Source organism: Dromaius novaehollandiae, chromosome 24 (genome assembly GCF_036370855.1).
Source record: "Dromaius novaehollandiae isolate bDroNov1 chromosome 24, bDroNov1.hap1, whole genome shotgun sequence".
Classification (NCBI taxonomy): Eukaryota; Metazoa; Chordata; class Aves; order Casuariiformes; family Dromaiidae; genus Dromaius; species Dromaius novaehollandiae.
Window position 1 is genome coordinate 8080415 of NC_088121.1, and position 25628 is coordinate 8106042.

At 45.6% G+C, this 25628-nt stretch overlaps 1 protein-coding gene across 3 annotated transcripts; it reads left to right on the plus strand.

The window, feature by feature from the left end:
- The first annotated feature begins 1949 nt into the window (after positions 1 to 1949).
- On the plus strand, positions 1950 to 25226 carry HP1BP3 (heterochromatin protein 1 binding protein 3). Of its 3 annotated transcripts, none has more exons than XM_064497058.1 (13): positions 1950 to 2047; positions 10330 to 10529; positions 10965 to 11067; positions 12571 to 12721; positions 13068 to 13227; positions 14692 to 14835; positions 15484 to 15564; positions 17172 to 17326; positions 18099 to 18189; positions 18878 to 19037; positions 21633 to 21744; positions 22726 to 22863; positions 24023 to 25226. In XM_064497058.1, exons 2-13 carry the CDS (start codon positions 10434 to 10436, stop codon positions 24306 to 24308), a joined length of 1677 nt encoding a protein of 558 aa, XP_064353128.1. In that variant the 5' UTR covers positions 1950 to 2047; positions 10330 to 10433; the 3' UTR covers positions 24309 to 25226. The 3 variants fall into 3 exon arrangements, with proteins under 3 accessions (XP_064353128.1, XP_064353130.1, XP_064353131.1); XM_064497060.1 differs by having other exon boundaries at positions 10965 to 11049; XM_064497061.1 differs by lacking the exon at positions 10330 to 10529 and having other exon boundaries at positions 1960 to 2047.
- The last annotated feature ends 402 nt before the right edge of the window (positions 25227 to 25628 follow it).

Sequence of the window (25628 nt, forward strand, 5' to 3'; positions counted from 1 at the left end):
CATAAAACAAACGTGAAAGTCGAGATGAAAACAGAAAATGAAAAAACCTGCCAAGGGAGGGTGACAACACCAGAGGCGAGGCCTAAATATAATCAAACCCAAAGGCTGGAGCTGCTACAGGCGAACATTAAAGTGGAAGCTGGCCACAAGGCTACTGCACTCACCCAGCCCGCAGGATCGAGACCGTGTTAGCAGAAGCTGGTTTCCACGTATAACGTGCACAGCATGATAAAGGCTTTTAAGGGGCCCCGGGACTCAGTGAGTTATCACTCAAAGTAATAGCAATCTTGTGTTAAAAACGTAATTGCGAAAGCCGTAACTGGTACAATACGTGGCAGGTAACTGCTAAGTAACTCAAGGGCAGAGCTTGTAAAGCAAGAAATGTTCATGTCAAATAAAAACTGTGGCATAATGGGGAAAATTTTAGTTGGCGTAGGGTAAGGAAGCTAATGGAGCGTCTTGTGACCCCGCAGTGGAGTTTGTCACCGGACGTATTTCCAGCAGAAGTACAACAGGTCATTCCCAGCGGAGTTTTAACGTTTCCAATAGAAGTATGGCTTCGCTCTGGAAAGCCTCCCGGGCTGCGGGGTTGGAAATCCTGCTAAATGTCTCGACACGCTAAGTTTTACCGATGCTCGGTAGTGTATCTAAACAAGCTGGGCGTGGAGATAAAAACAGGGGGAAAGACGACAAAAGCCTTTCTCTGCGTAGACCTCCGCGAACACCGGTGCTGGGGTTTTGCACGGAGCCTTGCAGCGAGCGAGGGGAGGGGGCCGGGGCGATTTCATCCTTTCTTTCATCGCGTCTTAAGAGTATGGTAGGAAGGAGCGCGTTGCCGCTTGCTCCCCTCCACCTTCCGCTCGCGGCCGGAGAGGCGCCGCGAGGGGGAAAGGCCAAGGCGCGCATTTTTCCTGCAGCTGCAGGGTCGGCGTTTCGCGCTCGTGAGAGACGGAGGAATGTTTCGCAAAGCGGAGCCATCTGGCCGAGGCGCCGCCGGGGCTGTTCGAGGGGCCGTGCGAAAGCAAAGCAGCGGCCGGGACAACCTGGCGTAGGGAAGGCAGCGCCAAACGGAGCCGGGCTGTTTTTACAGGTGAAGGGGCTCCATCATAGTCACAGGAGTGCGGCTTTGGAAGGGGGGGACGCCGTCTAAGCAAAAAAAGGAGGGAAAAAAGCTGAGAAATGAAAAAACTTGGAGCAAGAGCATTTATTTATTTATTACAAGGGGCATCCTTCCTGCAGGGGAGAACTTGTTAGCAGCTTTTCAATAGAAAACGTCCAGCTTGCCGCTGGAAGATATCCGCGGCAGGATGGGTGTAAGCGAGAGGCAGGGGCAAAGACACGATGCTGCAGTGGAACTACAGGCCCAAGGAATGGAACAGCTCAAGCGCACGTTGCGCCCCTCAGGCGCGTAGGGCAGCAGGCAGCGCACAGCGGTGCCCTCAGTAGGCTCCAGGGGTAACGCCGCAGCGGGCGCTGGGCGTGGCCAACGGCTGCGGGGTGGCGGTTGGCGCCGCGCGCGCGCGCAGTGCCCGCCGGGGTGGGGGGGGAGCCGTTAACGGCCGCGCAGCAGGTCTCGCGCGCGCCGCCCGCCGCGCGCGCCGAGGTGGGTCGCGTGGGGGGGGGAGGGGGAGGAGGCGGAGGGGCGCCTCGAGCGCCCCCCTCAGCCCGTGTTTTGTTTGCGGCCAGGGGCTGGGCGGGAGGGGACGGCGCTGCGCATGCGCCGCCTGCGCGCGCACGTCGCCCCCCCTCCGCGGCCGCGATTGGCCGCCGGCCCGCACGCGAAACGTGGAAGCGGCCGCTGGGGAGGGGGGAGAGGCGAGTGGGGGGCGGGGGAGGGGGGGGGCCGGCGTTCGAAAAATGCCCGCCGCCCGCCATTGGCCGGCGGCGCCGGCGGGGCCCGCCCCCCCCGCGCGGCGCGGCCACACCCCCGGCGGCCGCGCGGCCCCGCCCCCCGCCCCTTTGCCCCGGCCCCCCCCGCCCCTCCCCCGCCGGTTCCCCCTCCGCCGCCGCCATTAGAGGGGCCGCTTTGTGTCCGCCGGGCCCGCTGGTGAGTGACCCCCGCCCGCCCCGCGCTGCCGCGCTCCGGGGCCCGCGGGCGGGGCGCGGCGCGGCGGCGGGGGGGGGGCCGGGCCCGCTAGGCCGCGGGGTGTGTGCGCGGAGCGGGGGCGGCCTGGCGGGGCCACCGGGGCGGCCGGGAAACACCCCTCGGCGCCGCCCCTCCCCCCGCGTCGTGACAGGGCGCGGGGGGGTGTCGCGACGAGTCGCGATAGGCGGCGGGCCTGGCGGAGGGGCCTGCGCTGCTCTGCTCGGGGGGAAGGCCCCGCTCCGGGCCTTTCCGGGCCGCGACGGCGAGGCGGAGCGGGCCCGGTGTCGGCGGAGGGGAGCGGGGCCTCGCCGGGGGCCTCTCGGCAGCGGTGCCCGCCCGCGGCGCCTCGGCCCCCCGCACAAAGGAGGCGCCGCTTCCCCGCTGCTGACACCCCGTAACCACCCGCCGCCGCCCCGGGCATCGCCGGCGACCGACGGTGCCGAAAAGCGCCGAGGCGGGCACGCAGTGAGAAGCGCTCGCCGGCTTAGCGCTGCCCGAGGAGGTGCCCCGGCTCCCGCAGTGCCGTTCGCGCCGTTGTTGTTGTTTTTATTTTTTCCTCCTCACACTCATTTGGCCAGAGTGCAGAGGAGTGCCACCGCTCCAGAAAACGTGCCCTCCCCTCTGGGGCTTGGCCTGCTCAGCCCTTCCCGAAGGAAGCTCCTAATCCCTCTCCACGCCTCTAGGCACAGGCCTCAGTTTGGGGATATCGGACACCTCTGCATTTCTCCCTGGCCACAACCTCGTTAAAGCATGCTAATTGTCCGCCTTCCCTCCTTGCACGTGCTTCTCTGTCCGGAAAGCTATAAATTCCAGAGGCGGAGAGGCTGGGTCGTTTCCGAGTGCGTTCGTTCTGGATTCGCTACCTTATTGCTGCTCTAGACTGTGTTTTTTTCAGTCGAAACCCTACAAAGACTTAAGATAGGAGAGAGAGAAGCAGTGGACCAGATTCCCCACTGTCACAAACTGGTGTGGCTCTGTCCAGGTCTGAGGGCTCCACCAGTTCGTACTGCCCGAGGACAGCTCCAAGCTGGGGACACGGTTCACAGCACAGTTCTCGCCTGTAGTCCGGCTCCTTCCCTAGTCGCAGGTGTCTGCAAGTTGTGGGGGACTGCTCAGCCTAGGCAGAAGGGAAAGAAGAGTTAGCTAATCTTGTGCTTGTGCGTGTGTTCACTCCTTTTAAAGTGTAGTAGAGACTGGCAGTTTGCTCGTATCTTCAGTATTTCACAGGTTCCTTTTTTTCAGGAGTCTTGCTTGGCTGCTAAATTGTTTCTGGGTTAACAAGCATGTAACATTTCAGTTCTTGCTGGGCTTTTTTGAGTAATAGCCACTCTCTGGTTTCCATGCATGTGATGTTTTTGTTTCTTTTAACATAAATAGTATTTTTAGCATCTTCAACAAAGTAGTTGGTTAACAATCTTTGGCAAGCGGCTATTTTATTGAAGCGGCAAAGGTTTGAAAGTATTGATGTTTGTAAACAATCTTGTGCTATCAAGCTCCTGTGCGTGGGGACAGTGCGTTTAGGGGCAAGGAGAGAAGAGGAAGGTCTTGCTGATTCGCATCCCTCCTGTTCAGTTTAAAGAGTGGAGATGTGTTAATGGACTGTACAGGAGAGCACTTACCTTCCTCAAGAGGGGTTTAAAGAGATCCATCGATAAAGTGGGAAGCCCTTGGAAGCCAGGGATGCGTAGGGGAAAAAATACACATCAGATCTGTTGTGGGAGGAGAAACTTAGTGAATACGCTTTGAAAATATCTACTAACTTTTGCACCCATTCTCCTGTTTAACTGAGTGTGCCTCCTAATTACCTAACTCTTCAATGCTTCATGCGCTTTCCTTGGGTGGTAGCTGCTTGAATTAATTTTGTCTTCAGAATATCTTTTTCTCCTGTGTTTTCTCTTTCAATAGAAACTGATGTTTGAGCCTTTGTCAGTGTTTTGTTACAAGTGACCCAGGGTGTTCTGAGTTTTTAACCTTCTGTAAGAGAGAATAAAAGAAGTTTTACGTTAATGGACTCTAATATGAAAGTGCGAGTAGATCTTATGCAGAGTACAAGGAAGTCGTAGGTTTTATTATGTGTAGTCTTGTACTATAAAATAATCAGAGATGGCTGAATTAGTAATAGTTTGGGAGAAGGGTTAATACAGTGGTTTCAAATTTAAACCATCTAAGCAAGAAGGATGTTGCCTGTAAAGGTTCTTAACTCAGTTGTGCAATGTTTGTGGCATAAACTTACATTCAAGTGTCAGTGGATTGTCAAAATTCGTAATATTGGATTCTGCAATTAAGATATTTCACCCGAGGCTGTGAAACTTTCGGCAGTGGATTTCCTGTTGGAGCAGTTTTAAGTCTGACCTAAACCTATGGTAAATACAGGCTGTTTCATTCTTTAGGTGTTTCTTGAAGCAGCAGCACATGGAGAATCTGCATCATGGACCATACTAGCCAAAACTGTATGAAACCCTTAGCCAAAGTTTTTGCAAGTTTCTAGGCACGGTGGTGACATAACTTAAGTTGCACAGTACCTGGCTTTGGCCACGTTTGGAGATGAAGAATAACTCCCGGGTATAGGAAGAGAGGATAATCCAGGTCACGGAAATGAGTTGCTGTTACTAAGTGTCTTCTGTAGAGTTTAAAGAATAATGGATAGATGGGGAAATAAACCGATGCCTGCGGTTGTTTTATAATTGAGCTAGCATCCTTAGCGTTGAAGCATAGTGGAGATGAGGCATGGGTTGTTACTTGTGTTTTAGCAGACAGCTGTAGAGATTGAGCAGACTTTGAGCTGTCAGTATTACATCCTTGCAGAGATGAGGCGCTGAGCTCAGTCCCAGGTGGGGAGGCGCAGCATCAATCTTAGCGTAGTAACGTTCCTTTTTTGCAGCGAAAGCAGTATCCACGTGTGTGCAGAACAGCAGTATTTAATCTTTGCTTTGCTGTGTAAAAGTCAACAGAAGGCGCGAGTCAGGTTCCTTAGTGGAGTCAGAGGTCCAAATTCTGGATGCTCCCCTGAAATGAAAATGTATCTTTAGACTGACTGTGTAGACTTGCTCCCTGTGTAGGAATGCATGTGTTTGGATATTAGAAATGCAAAAGATTCTCTGTACTCCCCCAAACCGGCACCCTAGCGTGCTTGGGATTTGTTTTTCCCCTCCTTAACGCTGTCTCGGGGAGGATTCTGTGGGAATAGGAGCTGTCGCACTGGTCAAGCCAAAGAATTTCTTGCCTGGCAAGTTGTGAGCTATTGGATCTTTGTGTTGGACCACTGTCCTTTTTTAATTGAAACAAGATGGCTTATAATGCTTGCAGCAGCATGGGGCTCAGATAGCCTGTAACAGATCTCTGGAAGACCGACTCACAGGAGAGCTGCAAATACAGTGCTTGTGGCTTAATCAGGAGACGCTCGATTGAAAGGTCTGCTTAACTGGGACACTTCCCGGGACATCGATGCGGTGTAGTGGCCCTAAGCAGCAGCGACTGCTGCTGGATCGGGGCAAAGTTAGCACAAAACTTGTTTAATGGGAACGGCAGAGGTGGGAATGCCAGTTGTGAAGTAATGCTCAGCCAGATGTGAAGCAGAAGTGAAGTTCTGAGTAGGTTGCCAAAGAAGGATTAAAAGTGAGGAGTAACTTGTATTCTTTATTCAGTAAGACTCTCTATTTCTTTGCACATTTTTAGGATGTTTTAACTGACCCAATGCTACTAGTCTGACCTAATCAAGACACCAGGCTGCTCAGTGAACTGCAAAGCAAAAGGGAAGGCAGTAAATGCTAAACATCTTAGTGAGCCAGGCTGAGAGAGGCAAACAGCTGAGAACTTTTAATGGATCCATTTTCTAAAACAAACTGGTATCAAAGATGTTACAGAATGATATATTAGGAAGCACTGTAGATACTGATGGTTTTGGTAAGATCGTCTACCTGAGCTGGATTTTGTCCAATCTTTAGTAAACAGGGAGGAGCTGTGAGGATGTCAGAGAGCCAGAAGTCTTTATTTACAAAGTTGGCCAACTTGTAACTTAGAAGGTAACATTTTAGCCTGTTTGATTTTGGTTTTCATTTTTGCTTTGCAGCTCATTGTTAACATTTCATGTGCTTTTGTCTGCAACTTCTGAGACGTGTAAATGCTCTGCTGTTCAGTACAGCATTAGAAACTAGTACATAATTGCATGATAATCAATAGCCTGGTCAAAATCCAGTTATTTTGCTTTTCAAGCCTTTCTGATAATAAACAGTCATTCCTGCTTGAGCTGCTTGTTAGGGTGGTGTTTTTGTATCCTTTGACACCCTGACTTCAGATCTGCAAGGGCAAAAAAAAAATTGCTAGCTGTTTTTGATCTCGTTTCCAGACCCACATTGTGCACAGTGTACCAAGTCGTCTCTGAGAGCACATCAATCACTGGTGCGCATGCTGTGTAACAGAAAGTGGACACCCTTGACAGCACAGGACTGGATATGCTTTCTCATTTTTCCATTGCATATTTGTTTTCAGTTCGCTTGGCCTCTGTGCCCTACCAGGAGTCTTCTGACCTGGTGTTTCCACCAGTGTGACAGTTGGCTTGTCATGTTCAAGACCTGGTTTCCTCCCAAAATATTTCCCAGAGACTGAAATCTAAGATAAGCTAGAAAATGTCACGGCCAGCCGAAATTCAAGAGGACAACCAAACTATGCCTCAAGTTAACTTTCTTTAGAAGCTCCCGTGTCTCATATTGGTGGGATGATTCCATGTTTTTGTTATCCAGAATGTGTCACCTGAAACAGTCTCCCTTTTTCCTTTTTGTTTAGCTGTTTGCTGATAGATGAGGATGGAATTTGTATAGATATGTTTTCCCTAATAGTTCATGGAAAGCTACTCGTAGCAGTGTCTGCATCTCCCATAAGCGGCCACTGCTTGGGATGGGAGACCGCGCACTGTTGGACCATTTCTGCCAAGCTAGAAATCCGCAAACTTTTTTTGCTGCTTATCAGCTGCTTGCTGGGCCACCTGCTTGGAAATGGTTTGCTTATGGTAGTGTGGGAATCTGTGATCCGATCTGTGTAGCAGTTCCAGTGACTCATAAGAAAATTGGGGTGAGTAGCTGTGTGAACAGTTACATGTGTGTATTTTGAAGCAACTTTTTAAAAGGTTAGTATCCCGATGTTTGTTTCCTTGTTGATGTGCTTTTGCTGACAGTTGACATATTGTAAGCTTTCGTGAGAGTTAGGTAACTACTACCTTGAAAACCTGCGTCATTCACTTAAGTGATGGTCTCTCTTCCCACTTCCTCAGCACAGTATTTGATGTGTTTAACATTTGTGTAAACACAAAATACAGTTATTACTTTCCAACTCTTTGTCATTAAGAGTCATGCTTGGAATCATAGCTGTGGGACACGTTTAAAGATGTCTTAGTACACGATACATGAGGTAGGGTATCCAGGTAGTAGCTGGCTTGGGTGACTTGATTTTTCTGTTAAAATACACGTGCCATTTTATTTGGAAGTCATTTAATTTTCACTCCCAGTCCTTAGCTGTTTTGTAGTGCTAGGTAAAGAGTCCCATTTTTAGAGGCTCCAAAATGTATTGTAAATAAACAAGCTGTCCAAATGCAAGTTACTTCACACAGCTGGAAGAGGCACAAGAGCAGCTCTCAGCTTTTCACCTCGGCCGTATGTGTGCAGCTCTTTTTTGCCTAGCTGCTGCAAAAACTTCTAGTCTTTTGCTTTAGCCTTTTGAGAAACTAAATTCAGCAATGTGGCACTGCACACTCAGTCCAGAAAGTGATGCTTTGGTGTCCTCCCCCCCCACCTTTTTTTTTTTTTTTTTTTTTGCTACTTTAGAAAGCACTTTTTTGATCCCTCTATGGAAAGAAACTGGCTAAGCAAGAACAGTTCTTGAGCTGCGATGCTCTCACAGAAGACGTGGTGCCCGTGACTTTGCCTCTTGAGAATATCAGGGCTTTGAAGTCAAGGGGGAAATATCCTCCTGCCCCTTTGATCCAGTCGGCCTTTTGAGCAGGAGCTGATCCGCACATTAAAATGCAGAGGGAATCAACAAACTCTTGTTTGGGTCACCATGAATTTCTGCTGGATGATGGAAAATTAGGTGTGTTGTAGGCACTGAAGCTATAAATTGTGCTATGTTAGGTTTCACTCTTGAGAGCAAGAAGACTGTGAGTAGTTTACACTAGGATCTAAACAAAGTTTTTTAGAACTTGGGGATTTTTTCTTCATCAGAGTTGGTAGTACTATGTTTTCATGCATGTGACATGCAACTTACCTGCTTAAAAATAAATGTGTGAAATCTATAACCAATTGAGCCACAGTGCATGCTTCTGTGTGTGTGTTAGTAGTCCTAAGGAAAGAATATTTTGTAGCCCCCAACTGACTTCTCTTAATGTGGATCCTTAATTATCTGAGGACTTGCTTGAAAATGGTATCTTTCTTTAAAGGTGTTCAGGCTATACTTGCTAGAAAAAACTGTGTTGTAGTGATCTGAAGGCTGATAGTATTTTACGTTTTTCCTTTCGCTTGCCACATTCGAGGGAGGAAGGCCCCATAAAGAAGGCATAAAATTGTGCTTGGCCAATAGTTTGTATATTCTAATAGGATAATTGTATTTGTTTTCCCATCCTGACATTTCATAAGAAAGTTTCATTCATCTCATTTATTTTGTCTTTGGAATGTAGTATTTTTTCATTTTTCTTTGTTTTGTCTCAAGAAAACATCCAGCGCTGTTTTACTCTTTTGCTTTTGCTGGTGCTGAGACAGGTCTCTGTAGGACTAGTTTATTATAATTTTTCAAAAAGACCGTTAAGTGTTAAGTGAGAAGTTGCAGATCTTGCAGAAGTGGACGGAGTGCCTGTAGCTGTCACAAACACTGTATTTTGAAGATGGCCAGCAAGGTGAATGTCTTTTAGAGGACCTCCTGCTGAAGCCCCACCTGCTTGGTCTGGTGATGTTTCTAGCCCTTCTTCTGCCTCAGAGGTTTGCCAAAAATGCTCTGTGCAGACGGTCTGGGTTTTGGGTTGCCTGGGAAAACAAGTGAGGTAGAGAGGATTGCTCTGATTGATTAGGAGTCCTCACTGTTGAGTAATATGAAAACCATACTTTTGAGCAAGAACACTGAGTAATTCAGATGGCGGCGGTGCGATACGGCACATCCACCCGTGCAGTGGGGAACGCAGTACGAATTGCTGAGGCTATGGTGAACGTTGCCTTGAAAACAGTATCGGGAGGGATGTTAGCTTTCCATTCAAGACGACTCCTCTAAGGCTGGAAAATACCTATTAAAAGTGAAAGTTCGTCAGAACAAAAGAAAACATATCCAGAATAGCTAGAAACATCGTGAAGGTTTGGCTCTTTCTTTGTCAGGGAGGGAAGGCGGCTGTCTGGAGCATGTTGATCTTCTGATGGAACATGGGGAACTGGTCCAGCCCTGGCTTGCTAGGGGTGAGGTTTGCTTTCGAGGGTTTTGAAGGAGGTGGTAAAGAACAGGGAGTGAACGAGAAAGTAAACCATCTGTTTTGCAATGGAAATAGTGGAGCACCTCTCCTTGCTAGAGGTTGATGCGGGAGGATGGGCAGCAGATAAGAGAGGTTGCAGAAGTGAAATGGTAGTACGGGCGAGATTGTTCATGAGGCTTCAACCGAGCTAAACCCGTTCAGTACTGATGATTGTGTTTAGAGGAGAGTTTTGTAAAGCTTTAATTTATTGTCGAAGGTGTGGAGACTGCTGTTTGATGGTTATTTGCTTGTTCAAGCACTCATTCTTTAAACTGCATGGGGTTTAGTTTGGGAGGGGCATGGTTCGGGTCTCTGGTGTATGTATTTTCTGCATAATGGATTTAATGGTTTAATTCCGTAGGCTAATAGAAGCTGGATAAGTGTGTCGGTTCCTGCTTTTACCTGAAGGGAATGACTTACTAGTTACCTCAACACTTTGCTTGAGGCACAGTGCAATGTCTGGTTTTTGTTAACACTTCTTGTTAATTTAAATAGCCTCTTTATTCTTTCAGAAATGTATTAATGGAGCAGGCTGCAGGTCTGGCTTATGCCTTTGCCATTTCTGCTACATCCATAGAGCTTAATTTTGCATACATGTTTTAGCATCTTTGTTGACTGCTGCAAGTGTTGATTGTCAGTTGTGTTAGTCATAAGCTGTAAATCATTTATCCTCCTTTTCTTTTTAATCTTTAGTTTGTTAGATACATGGACGTAGATGTTTTTGTTTTGTTAATCTTCACACCACATCTTTTCTGTACTTTAGGTTGACTCCTCACTGCACTGTGAAAACCATTAGGAAAAAGTCCTTGGGGTTAAAACCTGGGGCTCCACAGTGTTCCCTGCACTTGGGGCTAGAAATTATTTTAAATGGCGACTGATCTGTCTGAAGCTGAACCCGTGCATCATAAGGCGCTTCCACTCTTAACGGGAGCTCAGCTGATCCACACGGACAAGTTAAGTGAGGTAGGGGCTGGCCCATTCTCCAAGCTTGCCCTTGGATCAGACCTTGACTTCCAGTCCTGCTGAAGGTTACTTCATAGTCTTTCTCCCTTGCTTGTAGGAAACTTGATTGGGAGTCTGATAAACCCTGTAGGCACGCTCCTTCCCCTTCCCTGCTTTCCCTGAGATGTTGTATTTGTCAAAATACTCAAATGCTCTTCTCACTTAATTTGGAATTGAAAAGAAATTATTTCTCTTATAAATGTAAAATGTGCAACTGTCCTCTCATGGTATGCTTCAGAGAAGCTGGTTTGAGTGTTACTGTCAGTTAAAATGCTGAAAAATCCAAATGTAACAAAAATATTTCTGCATTTGCTTCTTTGTTGCACTTTAATCCCATTTCAGAAACTTTCCGATTCTTTCCAGCATCTGTACTGATTTTTTGTGTACTTTCTGCAGAAAGTTGAAGACGACACGATGCCGATCCGTCGCTCCGTGAATTCTTCTTCCCGGGAAACTCCTCCCAAAAGCAAACCTGCTGAAGGTGAGGAGGTCAAAGCAGGTACGGTAATAATTCTGTAGTGGATTATTAAGGTATTTTCAAACATAGACTTGTGTTCTGTAACTCCTGAAAAATCCCGCTACCGTGTTTAAAATATTACAAATGCTTAGCTCCTTTTCACAGGTTTTTCCTGGATTGTTGGGAAGTTGTATTTTACAGCCACTTTTTCCAGTCTAAACTCATTTCTCTGTTTTGTCCTTCATACCCTGCAGCAAGCCCTGACTCTCCAGACATGAAAATGCGGCTAAATATGGTCTTTCTCAACCTCTTCATTCTTTAGAATAAAGGTAGAAACTGTGAGCTTTCAGTAGTGGCAGGAAAATGGCTTGAGACCAAAAAGTGGAATTAATGAATGGAAGAACAGAGTATTTAAGTTTTTTCTTTGTTTTTTGTGTGGTAAAATCCAGTCTGATATGAATGTGTCTGGTTCTAGTAGCTTCACCTCGGTTTCTCAGAATGTGTCATCTCAGTATCACATTCAGTTAATTTCATTGACTTTATCCTCTTTGGTATGAGGAGTAAATACATTGCATGCAAAAGTACCTATGAATAAACTGTGTTTAAATATGCGATGCCTCCGTGTAAAAATTATGCACAGGAATGTAACAGGCATGCTTAAGCTCCTTCTCAAAGACAGAGAATCTGTGTAGTACCTAGAGCAGTCATGGTAGATAAATAACTCTTTATCCGAATGATAGGTAATGACAGTTTATGTGCATCTTATCTGGTAGGCTGTCCAGTCTCTAAGGCCTTCTCGCAGCTACAAATACTTGAGTTAATTTGCTTGGTAAGTTGGTTTCTGACTGGATTTGATCCTGCTGATAAACAAGGGCTGCTGCCAGTGCATGTGCAATCTAAAGCTGTGCCTAGTCTGGAAAAATGTGACTGAACATGTCAGTTAACATCCTTCAAGTGCCACAGTATTTAGTGCAGAAATAGTGGTGTTTAAAAACAAATCAGTTGTAGACAAAGTTGCTTGTTTTAAAAACAACAAAAAACCCCACATGGATACATTTGTGTTGGTTCCAGCTTTTTAAAAAGCTTGTATTTATCTACCCAGATCTCCTGTGGAATTGTATGTTTTTGCACCTCTCTGAATTAAAATGTGCAAACTCTAATGTAGGCCAAGATTTTTGTTTCATGGTACTGATTTCCTCCTCTTCTCTTTCCCTTCCTCACCCCAGGCATCTGTGATGAGTGATCATTGCAACAGTAACTTCCAGGAGTTAAAGAGGAGAGGACTGGGGGAATTAAATCGTTGTGAAAGTGCTCTGTGATATTGTTTGAAGTTATTCTGGCATTTGATGGCTGATTGCACCTTATTGAAGCTCTTTCAGTAGTTCTGTTCACTTCTTAGGTTACCTTCAAATCATCCGTTTAAATCGGAGAATAGAAATTGTCTGGTGGGAAATCATTTTTGGGTGTGTTTGTAAGCTTTTTTCTCTGCCTTTCTGAAGAATAGGTGGTAGTTTTAGTAACTTGATGCGGTTTCCCATCTTTTAGATCCAGAAGTCAGCTCTGAGGAATCTGCCTCTGTTGGAGAAGAACGAGAGAATGAAACCCTGCCTGCTGCGTCCAGTGAAGCAGAACAGCCAAAGGAACCTGAGAATGAAGGGAAGGGGGAAACAAAGTCCTCAGAGGAAACCAAAAAGGAGTAAGGCTTGCTTAGTGCTGAAATTGGGAATGTGGGTAGGACTGTAGAGAGAGTCAGCTTCTATTGATAGAAAAGGTGATGGGAGAGTTTGGAAAAATAGAATGAGTCCCTGGAAAAGATGCTCTTATTTCTGAGGAACAAGCTAGCGATCAAGTGCAGCAGCTGTTCTAGAACACGTTGTGAGACTGAGTCTCAAGATAGGTCTTGTTTTTTTTTTTAAATCGGAACATCAGAATGTTCTTCAGATAATTTTCAGAGTCAAGTGTTCAGTGTTTTCTTTCTGTCCTGCCTGGTGGCTTGTTTTACAGTGTCTCTTGTCTTACTATCGCTTTGTATTTTTCCTAAGCGAGAAGGATCAGTCTAAGGAAAAGGAGAAGAAGGTGAAAAAGACCATTCCTGCATGGGCTACTCTTTCTGCTAGCCAGCTAGCTAGAGCACAAAAGCAAACTCAGATGGCTGCCTCCTCGCGTCCCAAGATGGATGCTATTTTAACTGAGGCCATCAAGGTAAGTAGGAGACAAATGTGTTGTTTGTTTGTCTTCACAATGCAGAATAACTTGTGTGCCTAAAATCCACAATGTCAACTTTCAGATGATATTGCTGTCTATTAGCAGGAAACTTACTGTGTAAGACATTTATGCTTTTAGCACTATTGGTGACAAACCCCACAGAACTGAAATGCAAGTCCATGATGTAACCGAGGGGTCCTGTAGGTTTTTCTCTTTGTTTAGAATTTGTTTCCCTGCCTAACTGAATTATTAGAAACAGCTTTGATGACATAACCGGTTGATTGCTGGCATCATTTAATTTGGTGTGCCTTCTAGCCATGTTTAACTTGATTTACTTCGGTTAATCCATCTATTTGATACATGCCTTTTTCAACATTAACTTGTCTTAATTCATGATAGATGGAAACACTGTAAACTAGCATTCCAAAGTGATGTTGGTCTTGGTTTACTGTATCCCTCCTCCTAATTGTAAGCAGAGACTTTTGCTGTTGTATTTACACTGCTACGCTGCTGCCTTCCCCTTGACACTTATTTCATGCACGCTGCCTTCGTAGGAGGCCTGGACCCCACCAGCCTTGGTTGCAAGACTGCCTTTCCAGCCGCTACAGCATACAGCAGTGCATCCAAATCCGTTAGAGGGAGAGAAGACATGCTATAAACTTTAGGTTACTCTAAGCTGTACATTTCTGGCAGTTGTTTAGAAGGGTAGGTAACAGAGTAGGATCTACAGTACATTATTATGCTGTGCATAAGTAAACTGCATTCCATAAGTGCAGCTGTGTAGTAGTCTTCCTGAAGCCACCTAGCTCTGCAGACTTGCTTAAACAAAGAGAGTTTTATCAAGTCACAGTCGGGGGTTTTCTATGACCTGTAAAATTGCTAAAATATAATGCAGAATTGTTTTGGTGTAATCCCATTCTGATCTCTAATGGGAGGACTTCTGTAATGCTGTCTGGCTGCCATGAATCTTCAGAGAGAGTAATCTTCAAAATGCATACTTTAACTTAGTTTTTTACTAGTTTGCTAAAGTTTATCCTCCATCTCATTTAGAAAATAAATTGGCAGCTTGTTACGATTTAATGATTATTCTATCTGACATTAGTAAAATGACTTACTGGTTGTGCGGTGTTAGTTTTTCTTAAAGGTAACTATTTTGTTTAATAGCATGTTGTGTAGATATCATTACTCTCAAGTGCTTCAGAAAAGGGGAGTGGTTAACGTGCTTACTGTACTGTTTTTGTGTTGTCTGCCCTTCCGCCACTCTGAAGGGGAAAGTGCCCTAGTTAAGTATTTAGTCAGTGGTATTTTATACTGTCAAATCATCATAGGAAAAAGGCCAGCCCTGGCATCCTGTGCCGCTGTGTTGGCCTATATGCATCGCTTCAATCTTTGTTCTTTCAGTCCCACAGCAAGGCAGTTTCCGTGCAGGTGGTTTCTGCTAACTCGTTGCTCTCGTTTCAGGCATGCTTTCAAAAGAGTGGTGCATCGGTGGTTGCAATACGCAAATACATCATCCACAAATACCCTTCCCTGGAGCTTGAGAGGAGAGGCTATCTTCTAAAGCAAGCGTTGAAAAGGGAGCTGGAGAGAGGAATCATTAGACAGGTGAGTGGTGCTTTGTGGAACAGCTCTGGACGTGGTATTACTGAATTACATGGGAATTTAAGAAACTCCGTTAGCAGCTCTCTGGGGTGATCATGTTCTCCCTCATGGAGGTTAATTAACCTCTGTCTCCACTTTGTTAGGCGCTGACGGAATTTCAGCATTGTTCAGTGAATCAGATACTCTGCAAGGATGTCTTTTGTGTAGCGTGGATGACTGTTTCTTGGTTTTGAATTGTGTCACATAGCATTGCAGCAGCGTGCGTCTTCAAACTGAGTCTACCAACTTCACTTCTGCATCAGCATATTTCTTCTAACAGTGTAGTTTACGCCTGTAATATCAACTCTCTTAGGATCTCCTGCTCAGGATGACAGAGTATGTTAGTAATGTCTTGCTAGCTAGTGTGGTTTCTAATCTTATAGAAGCTCAGGCCCCTGTTGTCAGGGGGAACGTTGCTTTCACGTTTGAACAGGTTGCCCTCTGTGGATGAAAGCAGCGGATTCAAATCAGGCCTCTGACATAACAGCCCATCACCAGCATAGCAGTGCATCCTAAATCTTTATAATGATGTGAAGTAGGCTCTTTCAGATGATTATTACTATAAGTTGCTTTGTCTGTTGAAGACTGAAATAGTCTTTTTTTTCAAATTAGGTGAAAGGGAAGGGAGCTTCTGGGAGCTTTGTGGTAGTGTCTAATGCAGGAAAAACTGTTCCCAAAGCCAGAGACAGAAAGGTAAGATGGATCGTTTTAAACAATACTCTGAAAAATATTTGTGGGTTCCACTGAAACACTTGCATCTTACAAAATGTGCTTAACCCCAGCCCAAACAGTTTTCTCTTTCTTGCTCTACCTTTCTTCCCCAAGTAAAGTAATTTAAACATCTGTTCCACTAAAATCAGAATCGGAAAACTAGTATGAAAAATTAAAACCAGGTAAAATAATCAAAATCTTAGTTTTTAAATTTTTACATGAAACCACTAGGCTTTGGTTCAGAGGCAGAAACATGAATAACTGTGAAGCTCCTCTTCTGTCTTTACCTGGTAGAGGGAGATGCCTCTCAGGTACTGTAAGAGAGCTTTGTGCTACTGCTGTTCCTGTTGTGTGTGTTCAGGACTGTCAGATTAAGATTTTCCATCAGCAGTGAGGGCAGGAGGAGGCAGAAGAAAATTTCTTAAGTGTTCTGGAAGAAAGCTGCTAATGTTGGGTGTATATTGTTCTGGAGTAGTAAAATGTGATCTGTTGTTTGAGCCTAGTCCTCACAATTAGTGGTGGTTGTAACGTTGCTGTCCCCCGCTCCCCACTGTGCTGGGTGTATGAAACACATCTCTAATGCTGCAGTTACAAAATGCTTAGCTGGTATTGATGATCCCCCCCCACAGCTTAGGCGGGTGAATTCAGAGAGTATTGTAATGCATTCGTGATTACCTGCGGCTCCTGAGGAGACCAAAAGTCCTAGAACTAAAGGTAACAGTGACACACTTGGTACTATTGCACAGAAGGAAACTAATTACAGTGTAACTTCTTTTTAAATAAAGCTCACTGGCTTCATGAGAAGCTTGAATAAAGCACCTGATACCTGCTAACACATCGCTTTTCTTGTCTGCAGCCAATTGGTATATTTGTTCCTAGTTACTTTCCCCAAGTTGCAGCAAAATGAATAGCTCACTCTTGTTTTCAGTGAATTCAGCTAGCAGTCAAGCGACTGTCTGGGTGAGCAGCACCCTTACCCGTTTGACTGCTTGCAAAGCTGCTGTTCAGCATCAAAATCTGACTGGAGTTCTGCACGTTTCCCCATTTTCTTTTCTGTGCAAAGATCTCTCTTTTCTGATCATCCCTCCCTCTTAGTAGGGGAAGTGACAGAGGAAAATTGAGGGAAAAGAATCAAGATTTTTTTCTGCCAACTTTAAAAAAGCCCAGTCACATTTGGCTGTCAGTTTTGGGGTGGATTTGACCTATGTAAACACTCAGGATAGTGTCTTGCCTTTGGTTTTTCATTTTGTGTCAGTGTGAATCATTTTCACCTGACTCCCATGGAAGGGTGGTAAGGAAAGAGTCCTTAAAAAGAGGAGGGAGACCATTAAAAATGTAGATGCCATTAAATACTCAGCAGTGGGAGTATTTATAAAACTTTCCTAAGACTCCTATGAAATTCCAGCCAAATTACCTAGATTTTGCTTAAACTGCTAAACATTTAAATTCTTAGTGTAACGAGCTGCTCTATAGAACTTGTTTTTCAAGATCTGTGGCCAATGTCAGTAGCTCTCCCCACCTGTGTGTTGCGGGTTCAGAAAACTCAAAGTTCCAGGCCCCACTGATGCTTAAAAACACATCTGTTTCAGAAAAGCACTTCTGCTTCGACTCCAGAGCAACAGGTCAAGCTGGAGGACATCTTGCCACTGGCGTTCACCCGCCTTTGTGAGCCGAAGGAAGCTTCTTACAGCCTGATCAAGAAATACGTGTCTCAGTATTACCCCAAGCTCAAAGTAGATGTAAGGTAGGTGCAGGGGTACACTTTTGCAAGCAGGACTCCCGAATAGCGTTGAAACACTAGCGTCCTCTGGTTTTGCTTCACTTCAAGGTGATTTGATCCGGTATTTTGTCCAGCAGCAGACAGGTGGTGCTCTGCATTGTAGAGCCTGCAGGAGAGCTTGAGAAAAGCTGTGCCTTTTTCTGCATCTGTCTACACCCTATCTCTCTTCCTGATGTTTGACACTAGTATTGTTCTGCACATCTCTACCCTTAACCAAAATCAGATCCCTCCAGCTGCATAAATATGAAGGCCTCTTGGTGTCTTTTTGCACTTGTTTCTGAACGCGTTAACCAGTGCACACAATAATCTGTTGGTTTGCCCGTAGGGAGCAGGTCAAGGGTCAGGGGAGGAGGTAAATCTAGGAAAACCGTACGTATTGCCTTTTAGAGGGGCTTGTACTCAATCCCTTGTCTGTCTCTCAGTTGACTGACTCATTGCCCACCTAGTGCTGTCTCCAAATGTGCTTCTTAAAATGAGTAAATCCTTCCAAGTGAAGCTTGTCTGCTTCTGGGTACACAGTGATGCCAAGAAAGCCTTGCGGTTGAATATCCGCTAACATACATTGTTCTTTTCATATAATCGGCACTTGCTAACAGATTTCCATTTAAAATGTCTGTATGTAGGCATGTACCACATGTAAGTACTGCTCTTCTCACACTCTGTATAAGGTGTTATTTCTCTGTTTATTTTTTACGCCATCAGTGTGTCAGTAAAGCTTTATCCGCCTGCATTTCAGACCCCAGCTGTTGAAGAATGCCCTGCAGAGAGCTGTAGAGAAAGGCCAGTTAGAGCAGATCACAGGGAAAGGAGCATCTGGGACATTCCAGGTCAGAGCCAGAGTTCATCTCGCTTTATCAACTATATTGACTACTATCCTTTGATTTGTGTTAATGCGCCTTCCCCCGTACTCCCCACTGTTTTATTGGGTACACCTTTCTCTAGCAGCCTGTCAAATTCAGCAGTTGTCAAACTATGAAGCAGTAGGACTCTTATTCTCCTCTTGGTCTGCATTTCTGGAACAGACCCCCTGCCTTCCTTGCTTAGCGTGCTCCACACACTGCTTCAGCTCTGACTCACTAGCACAGTAGGGGAGATGGTGGGGTAAGCTTTCCTTCCCGTCACTAATTGCAAGTGCAGTAGGTACCCCAGATGTCTGCAGTGTCTTTTCCTCATGTCTATGCCATAGATGTCTCTTACGTACATTTGGTCTGTGGGATGGAGGAAGATCTGATTTATTCCCTTCCCGAGTGATAGACCCGTAGATTGCCACATACTTGCACAGTATTTTGGGACTGGGACAATGTGTTACCAATAAAAAGCACTCCAGGCCAGTTGACTAAATAGGCCTGTCCTCCCATTAAAGCTGGGAGAGCAGCGTTCCCTCCGCAGTGTTTTAATATAAAACGTATCTGTGCTAATGCAGGAGCGCCGACCCACCTGGTGCAGAGGAGCTTGTCCTGACCTGGTTTGGGAGAATTTTGTCTTGATGCTTTTCTCTTCCTCCTTGGAAAATAGCTGAAGAAATCAGGGGAGAAGCCCCTGCTGGGTGGGACTCTGATGGAAGATGCCATCCTGTCTGCTATCGCTGCCATGAATGAACCGAAGACCTGCTCCACCACAGCGCTGAAGAAGTATATCCTGGAAAACCACCCAGGGACCAACTCCAACTTCCAGGGTAAAGTACCAATCTTTGGGACTCTTTTTTCACACTCTGAAAGTCCTGCAGCTGCGTCTTTGCAGCATCTTTGAACTATTCAGCTGAGCTTGCTGGGGAACTGGCAGCTGCTCCACTCTTTGTTGTGCAGAGAGAAAACTGCTTTGCAGAGATGCTCAGTATTTTTATACCTATTAGTTTCTTTCAAGCCTGACAAAGGCTAATTTCTGAGACATAATGCTTGTTTCTCTTGTCTATAGCCCGTTCTCAGGGAAGGGAAATAGTATTCAAGTCCTTCATTGTTCTTAAATCACAAAGTTGATTTTTGTCTGTCTCTCTCAATTTTTGGGAGGCTACAGCTTAGAATAAAGGTAGTTCCAAGCTGTGTTTTATTTAGAGGAGTTGCACAATCTAACTTAAAAATCCTACCAGCACCCCTTCTACTGACTTCCTGGGGATCCTCCTCTCACTCTGAGTTTAAAAGGTTAAGCAAGTGAAGGAATAAACTAATCCTGTTGTATTTGGAAAGAGGTTTGGCACGTCTTTCTTCCCAGTAATGACACTAATGTCTGCTTTGGCTTTTGCATTCGCAGAAGGAAGGACAACAGAGACTTTAAAGTAGATCTTCCAATGGCTTATTTGCATTACTTGATCTGAGCCCCTTATGCAGTTGTTTAACCTAAGCAGAAGGTCATTTGAAGCAGTGCGAGCTCGCCGAAGTCTCTGCTAGAGTCAGACCTAAAAGTAGATCAGCTTGTTACTGTGGTTTCACAGTGCTGGTGTTGTCCCTCAGGATACGGGGCTAGAGGGGAGACTGCTGATTCTGCACTCTTCATCTGGAGCTGAAGCACTGCATCAGCATGGCCGCTTGATGCAGGGCTTACTGCCGTGTAGAGGAGCACAGATTTCCTCCCAGCACTGTGGGCTAAAGAAGTTGCCTGAGGCCCTCTGCCGATTAGAGATTGATGTCAAATACGACTTCTTCGTCTTGGGGCAGGGAGGAGAGTGCCCAGACTTACTAAGCCGTTGCATTATTTGCTTTCAGGACCATTGGAAACTTCAGCCCTGGTCTTTGGAGGCCTGTGCTTAGCCTGCCTCCAGCGCTTGTCAGTCTTGCAAGGCAGATAAAGAAATTTCAGCTTGCAATTTGTTTTTTTTCTGTCTTCCATTCGATAAAAGTAATTTTGATGATCTCTACTCCTTTTTAGGAGCAGCTGGAGGAAGATCTGGTGAGATGTAAAAGCAGGCAGGTAGACATTACAGAGGCAGTGCACTACACTCTTCCCCATTTGGTCTCTCACACTTCCAGCTCCAGTCAAATCCTTTACATGCTGCGGTTGATCTTTGGTACCTAGTGTAAAAATAGCCTGATGTTGTATGTTCCGTTCCTCCTTATAGAAGTGCGGGCTTTTAAAAAGTTCTTGGACACTTAAGAGCCTAGTGTTGGAACACTGATAGTTTAATGGATACAGTCCATTCAATTAGCTGTGTAAGCTCTTCCAGTGCTGTTTAAATGAAAACTTCTCAGCAGAAGTAGTCTGTAGGCTGGTGAAGGTATGGCATTGTCCCAAGTGATTTTCTTGCTGTGAAATGTCAGTTCTTGATAAAAGTCCATTTCAGTGGCATTGAATAAGCAGTTTGAGTGAATACTTTTCCATTAATCATGCAGAACAGATTCAGATGACAGTTTAACCAGCACACTTCTTTGGATTTTTCTCTTTCCATTCCTCAAGTGGACCTCTTTGGAATGTGCTTCAGGGCAAGGTTTGCTTTTCCCTTGGCTTGGAGGGAGTTAAATATGTAAATGGTCCCCCCCTAATTTAAGCTGAAAATGGTTTTGAACGGATTAAAGAACTTCAGTCCTTTGCCAGAGGCAGAGGCAGCCCTGTACTTGTGCTGTTTTGGTTAGAAAGCTTACACAGTGCACAATGGAACAGAAGATTGGCGTAAAAAAGAGTAAAAAGAGTTGTTTTTTTTTTTTTTAAAAAAAGTAAAAAGTAAAAATTCTAGACCCAATTTTTTCCCATAAAAAAAACAAAGCAACGAAGGAGGCAGCAAATACAAATTTTAGAACACAAGGGAGAGGAGAGCAAAAACAAAGTAGAGACTTTTTTAAAAAAACCCCTACTTTTTAGAACTGGTGGAAGAAAGCTGAGGCTTGGGTTAAATGTTGACAGAAATGGTTATGCTGTTGGATGTATTTATAAAGGAGGAGCCTCTGATCGTAACATCAAGCACCTGGTCTGTTCTCGATTTCTTCCTTTGGAGCGTTTAAAGCCACATTTGCAGTGTTTAGGAACAGCGCTGCTATCTTCCTGAAAATTACCTGAAAAGATTTCCCTCTCAATAAGACATAGTAAAATTTCTAAACACAGTGGTCTAGCTGGGTCCTACACATAGCGGCTGGCCTTTGCCGAGTGTGGAAGGAAGCACGGGGAAGTGTCTCCGTGAGTCTCTGATCTCTAGCGCTGGTCCGTTGTACTCCAGGTGTCCTGGACAAAGGAGACTTCATCCTGACTCTCCATCTCTGGTTTCAGAGGGCACTGCAGAAAGCGATAACTTTGAGACGGGTGACTGGATAAAGATGTAATGCAGCCTTTCTTTGACATTTCACAGTGCATCTACTGAAGAGAACCCTGCAGAAATGTGAGAAGAATGGATGGATGGAGCAAATTTCTGGAAAGGGCTTCAGTGGAACTTTTCAGCTCTGCTTCCCGTATTATCCTAGGTAAAGAGCTTGGCTGTAAAACAATGTTAAAGATGAATATTTCGTAGATCAGCCAGATAGCATTGCTGAATTTCATAGACCAGCTTCATATTCACAGGAAAGTTTTTGTAGGGTTTAGTAACAGATGAACCACAACATTGTCACCCATCTCGCTCTAGACAGTGACTTTATTTGGGTGTCCGACTGTGAGTGGACATAAAGCTGACTTCATTAGCAAGGGAAGCTTTTAAGGGTAATAAAAATGTTGGGCTGAATATTCTCAGGGATTCTGTCATGATGCTTTTTGCAGGATGGTGGCTATTTAAGTGTTCCCATGCTAAAACAAACTTGCATGAGCAGGTAGAGTGTGTGGTGCTGCTTAATGCAAGAATGCTCATAATGAGTAAGACCCAGCTGTTTGCTTTTCCTAATGCTGATGTGGCGGAGAGGGAAGGTAACCTAGATTAGCTACTGTGAGCCTGCAAGAGCCTTTCTTCTCCTGCTGTGAATGTATATTGTGCTGGGCCACTTGGAGCACAGGGATGGTGACTTAGTGTCCCATGAAGAGCCAAACGGCAACGTAGTCGTTAAAGTCTCTGCTTCCCGCCTTCCTTTATTGCGTACGTGTAAGTCCTCAGTGGCTCCGGCTTGCAGAGTCGCTGAAGTCTGACCTTGTCCTGTTGTCTGTCTTCCCATGTTTGCAATGGGAGAAAGAGGCAATGAGGAAGAGAAATGGAGAAGGGGCAGCCTAGGGAGGGGAGGGCTACGGCATTCCTGGTGACTTACAAGCAGTTGCACTTCTGCCATTGCAGAGACAAAATACTGTTGGTTTCAAATAGCAAGAAGCGCAGAAGTTGGGTTTTTTGGATTAGGCCCAAAGCTGTAATCTTGCAGGAAGATGAGCAGCGGTGCCTGGTAAGCCAGGGTTACCCACGGCTTGCTGACCCTTGAGTTGTATCCTTAGAAGTGAGTAGTCTTGCTCTAACAAGGGTGCTCTTGTAGCCCAGGTGTGCTCTACCCAGAGAAGCAGCAGGATGAGGATTCTGAGGAATCTGATGAGGAAGAAGAGGAGGAGTCTGAGGAGGAAGAAGAATCTGAAGAGGAGGAGTCTGAGGAGGAAGAGCCACCACCAAAGAAGAGGTATGATAGCATTAGAGATACATGGGCCCCTTCGGACCAAGTAAAAGTGACTCTTTGGTCACAGGCATAGAGAGCACTTCGCTCTTCCGGGTGGATTCCTTCTGGATCTCTTGAAATAATGCAATGCCAGAAAGTGAGGATTATTAGATCTTCCTAAAGACCCTGAGATAGTGACGTTGTCCTGATTGCTCTGTTCAGGACGCCTTTGGGGTGGTGATGACCATTGCTATGTCTGTGGTCATTTCTTCAGGGCTGAGAGCACATACTGAGACAGGGTAATCTGCATGAGTAATAAATATCATACACAGAAGGTCGCAGGAATACAGCAGTTCACTGGTCTCCAAAGACGAAATGCCTGAGCGTAGATCTGCAGGGTTTGTTCTCCTGCTGTGGCTATTTATCCGCAAGGCTGTTGCTCAGGAAGTGTTGGGAGTTTCTCTTGTGATTGAATTCTTGGGCACTGTGAGGATCAGGACTTCTCTGGGACACGTGCTGTACTCCAGCAGCCTGCAGAAGCAGCACCTTGCTCCAGAGATCCTGATCTCCTCCATTTAGTAACTTGAAACTAATGTTTTTCCTCCAGATGAGAAGAGCCCGTATTTATTTTGTATTGCCTTTAGCTCTCCCATGTGCCCTTTGAGCTTTACAGAAGTGTGAGGTCTCACATGGGACTTTTTTGTGCTTATTAAGTGTTTCATTAGGATAACTATTCCCTACAGTACTATTTGCGGTTCGGTAGCCAAATATGAAACCTGTCTCACTCGAGAGTATGGATTTAAGATGAGTAGTGTTCATTAAGTAATAAAATTCCACTTGTAGAGGGAGAGAGAATGCTTAGGTCTTTGAATTGTTTTGATAATCGACTTAGATCGATTCATCGTTGTTATTTATATGTTTTATATGCCTAACAAAGGAGTTGGAAACCCAGCTGACAGAGCACTGTGGGAAATGAGAAGTGCTTGGCATGGCAAGATCCACCACAGGATTTCTTGCTCTTTGGGATTTAGATAATGAAATGTGCTGCTGCACACAGGAATCTTTGCGGTAAAGAACAAGAATGCCAAGATCGGCTTTGCCGACGTGAATCGAGTCCAGCAGTTCTGCTCTGGGTGGCGTTTGCACCTCCGCTCTGATCTTGTGCTGCCTTTCTTTCTGACAGGATGCAGAAGAGACCTCCTCCAAAATCACGGAGCAGGGCTCCCCCCATGAAGCGAAGGGAGTCCAAGCCCAAGCCGAGAAAAACCCCTGCAGCCCGCCGGGGGAAAGCAAAGCCCCCCCCCAAGGTCAAAACTCCTGCTAAGAAAGCCAAACCAGCAGCCCCAGCCATCAAGAAACCCTCCGGTGGCAGCTCTTCCAAGAAACCAGCAGCCAGCGGGAGAAAGGAAGTGAAACCCTCTGCCAAGGGCAAAGCCACCATGAGGAAATCTCTCCGGGCAAAAAAGTAAATTTTTCCAGTGTCAGGGAATCCCATGGTCAAATCCACAATCTTGTTTTATAAAGTCAACGTGCATTTGTATTTTAGTTCTGATGCTTAAACATTTCTTTATTTTTTTTTTCTTGAATGATGGGGAAAAAGCTGAAAACTAAATCAAACCATCCCAAGCATTTGTTAGATCCTGATGCTGTGCCTCATGCCTGCCCCTCCCCTGGAACAAGTCATCTTTAGTTTCTGCAATAATTTTAGGACTTTTCTAGGACATATAATCTGTACATTTTATGGTGTTCCTCTGGGTTTGGGTAGGGAGGGGGGTGCGGGGCGGGGCTGGCTTTTAAAAATTCTTCAGAGAAGATCTTTATATCTTTAGACAGCAGGAACAGGATGATTGGGGAAATATAATTCTTAACGAGAAGGTACAACTGCAGTAGAGTCCTCCGTAGATCCCCTGCATGACGAGGTCCTTGACGCCTCCGCGAAGAGGCGATGTCTATACAGCACTCGCGCTGAGGCCTGGAGGTGCTTCTTTCTGCTTGGCCATTTTAGCGATACGCTAAGGAGATGTTGCGTTTGGCTCCTTCACACCAGCAAGTTTCGCTTGAGGATGAGTCGGGTCTTCAGTAAACGGAGGCTGCAGACTGTACTGATCTTCTGGGGTTGGAGGGGCTCCAGAAGGGGTAGTTCTCGGTTAGGCGGGTGATTTGAATTAGTGTTTCCACGCCACATCTGTTACCTTAAAACCAAAATATATAAAAGTCTTCTTGAATCCAACTTTCAAATGTTTTTAAGAGATGAAGAGCCTGCGTTTTGTCACTTCTTGTTTACCCTTTTTTAAAAGAAAAGTTGGAGAGCTATACAATTGCTAATGTAGAGATGTTGATAAGTGAAGAACATGCAGTTTGCTAAAATAAAATGAAACTAGATTCCAGGCTTGCTTTGCGTGTCCTTTATCTGCCTCGCCACAGCTTTCTCGTCCCAGAGGTCTCGAGGGGAGGGAATTGCCGTAGGCGTGGATTGCCACAGAGGCAAATCTTTGTTAAAACTATATTGCCAGCTTGAAAGAGAGGGCTATTTTCGTCTGAGCCCCTGCCAAGCTCTGTAGTTGGTTGGACTCGTGACCTTTTCTTTCCTCGGTTTCTCTGGAGACGAAGGTGAACAAGAAGAAGCTGCTTGAACCTTGTGCAGCTCTTCTCACCTTGCCCCCTGGTAGCGTCAAGGGGGGAGAAAAAGCGCCAGTGTACAAACCAGCAGAAGTTCTGCCCTCTTTGCCCCGCTCGACCTGCTTTCCCGCACGGAGCAGCGGACAGGGGAACGTGAGTGATGCAGATGT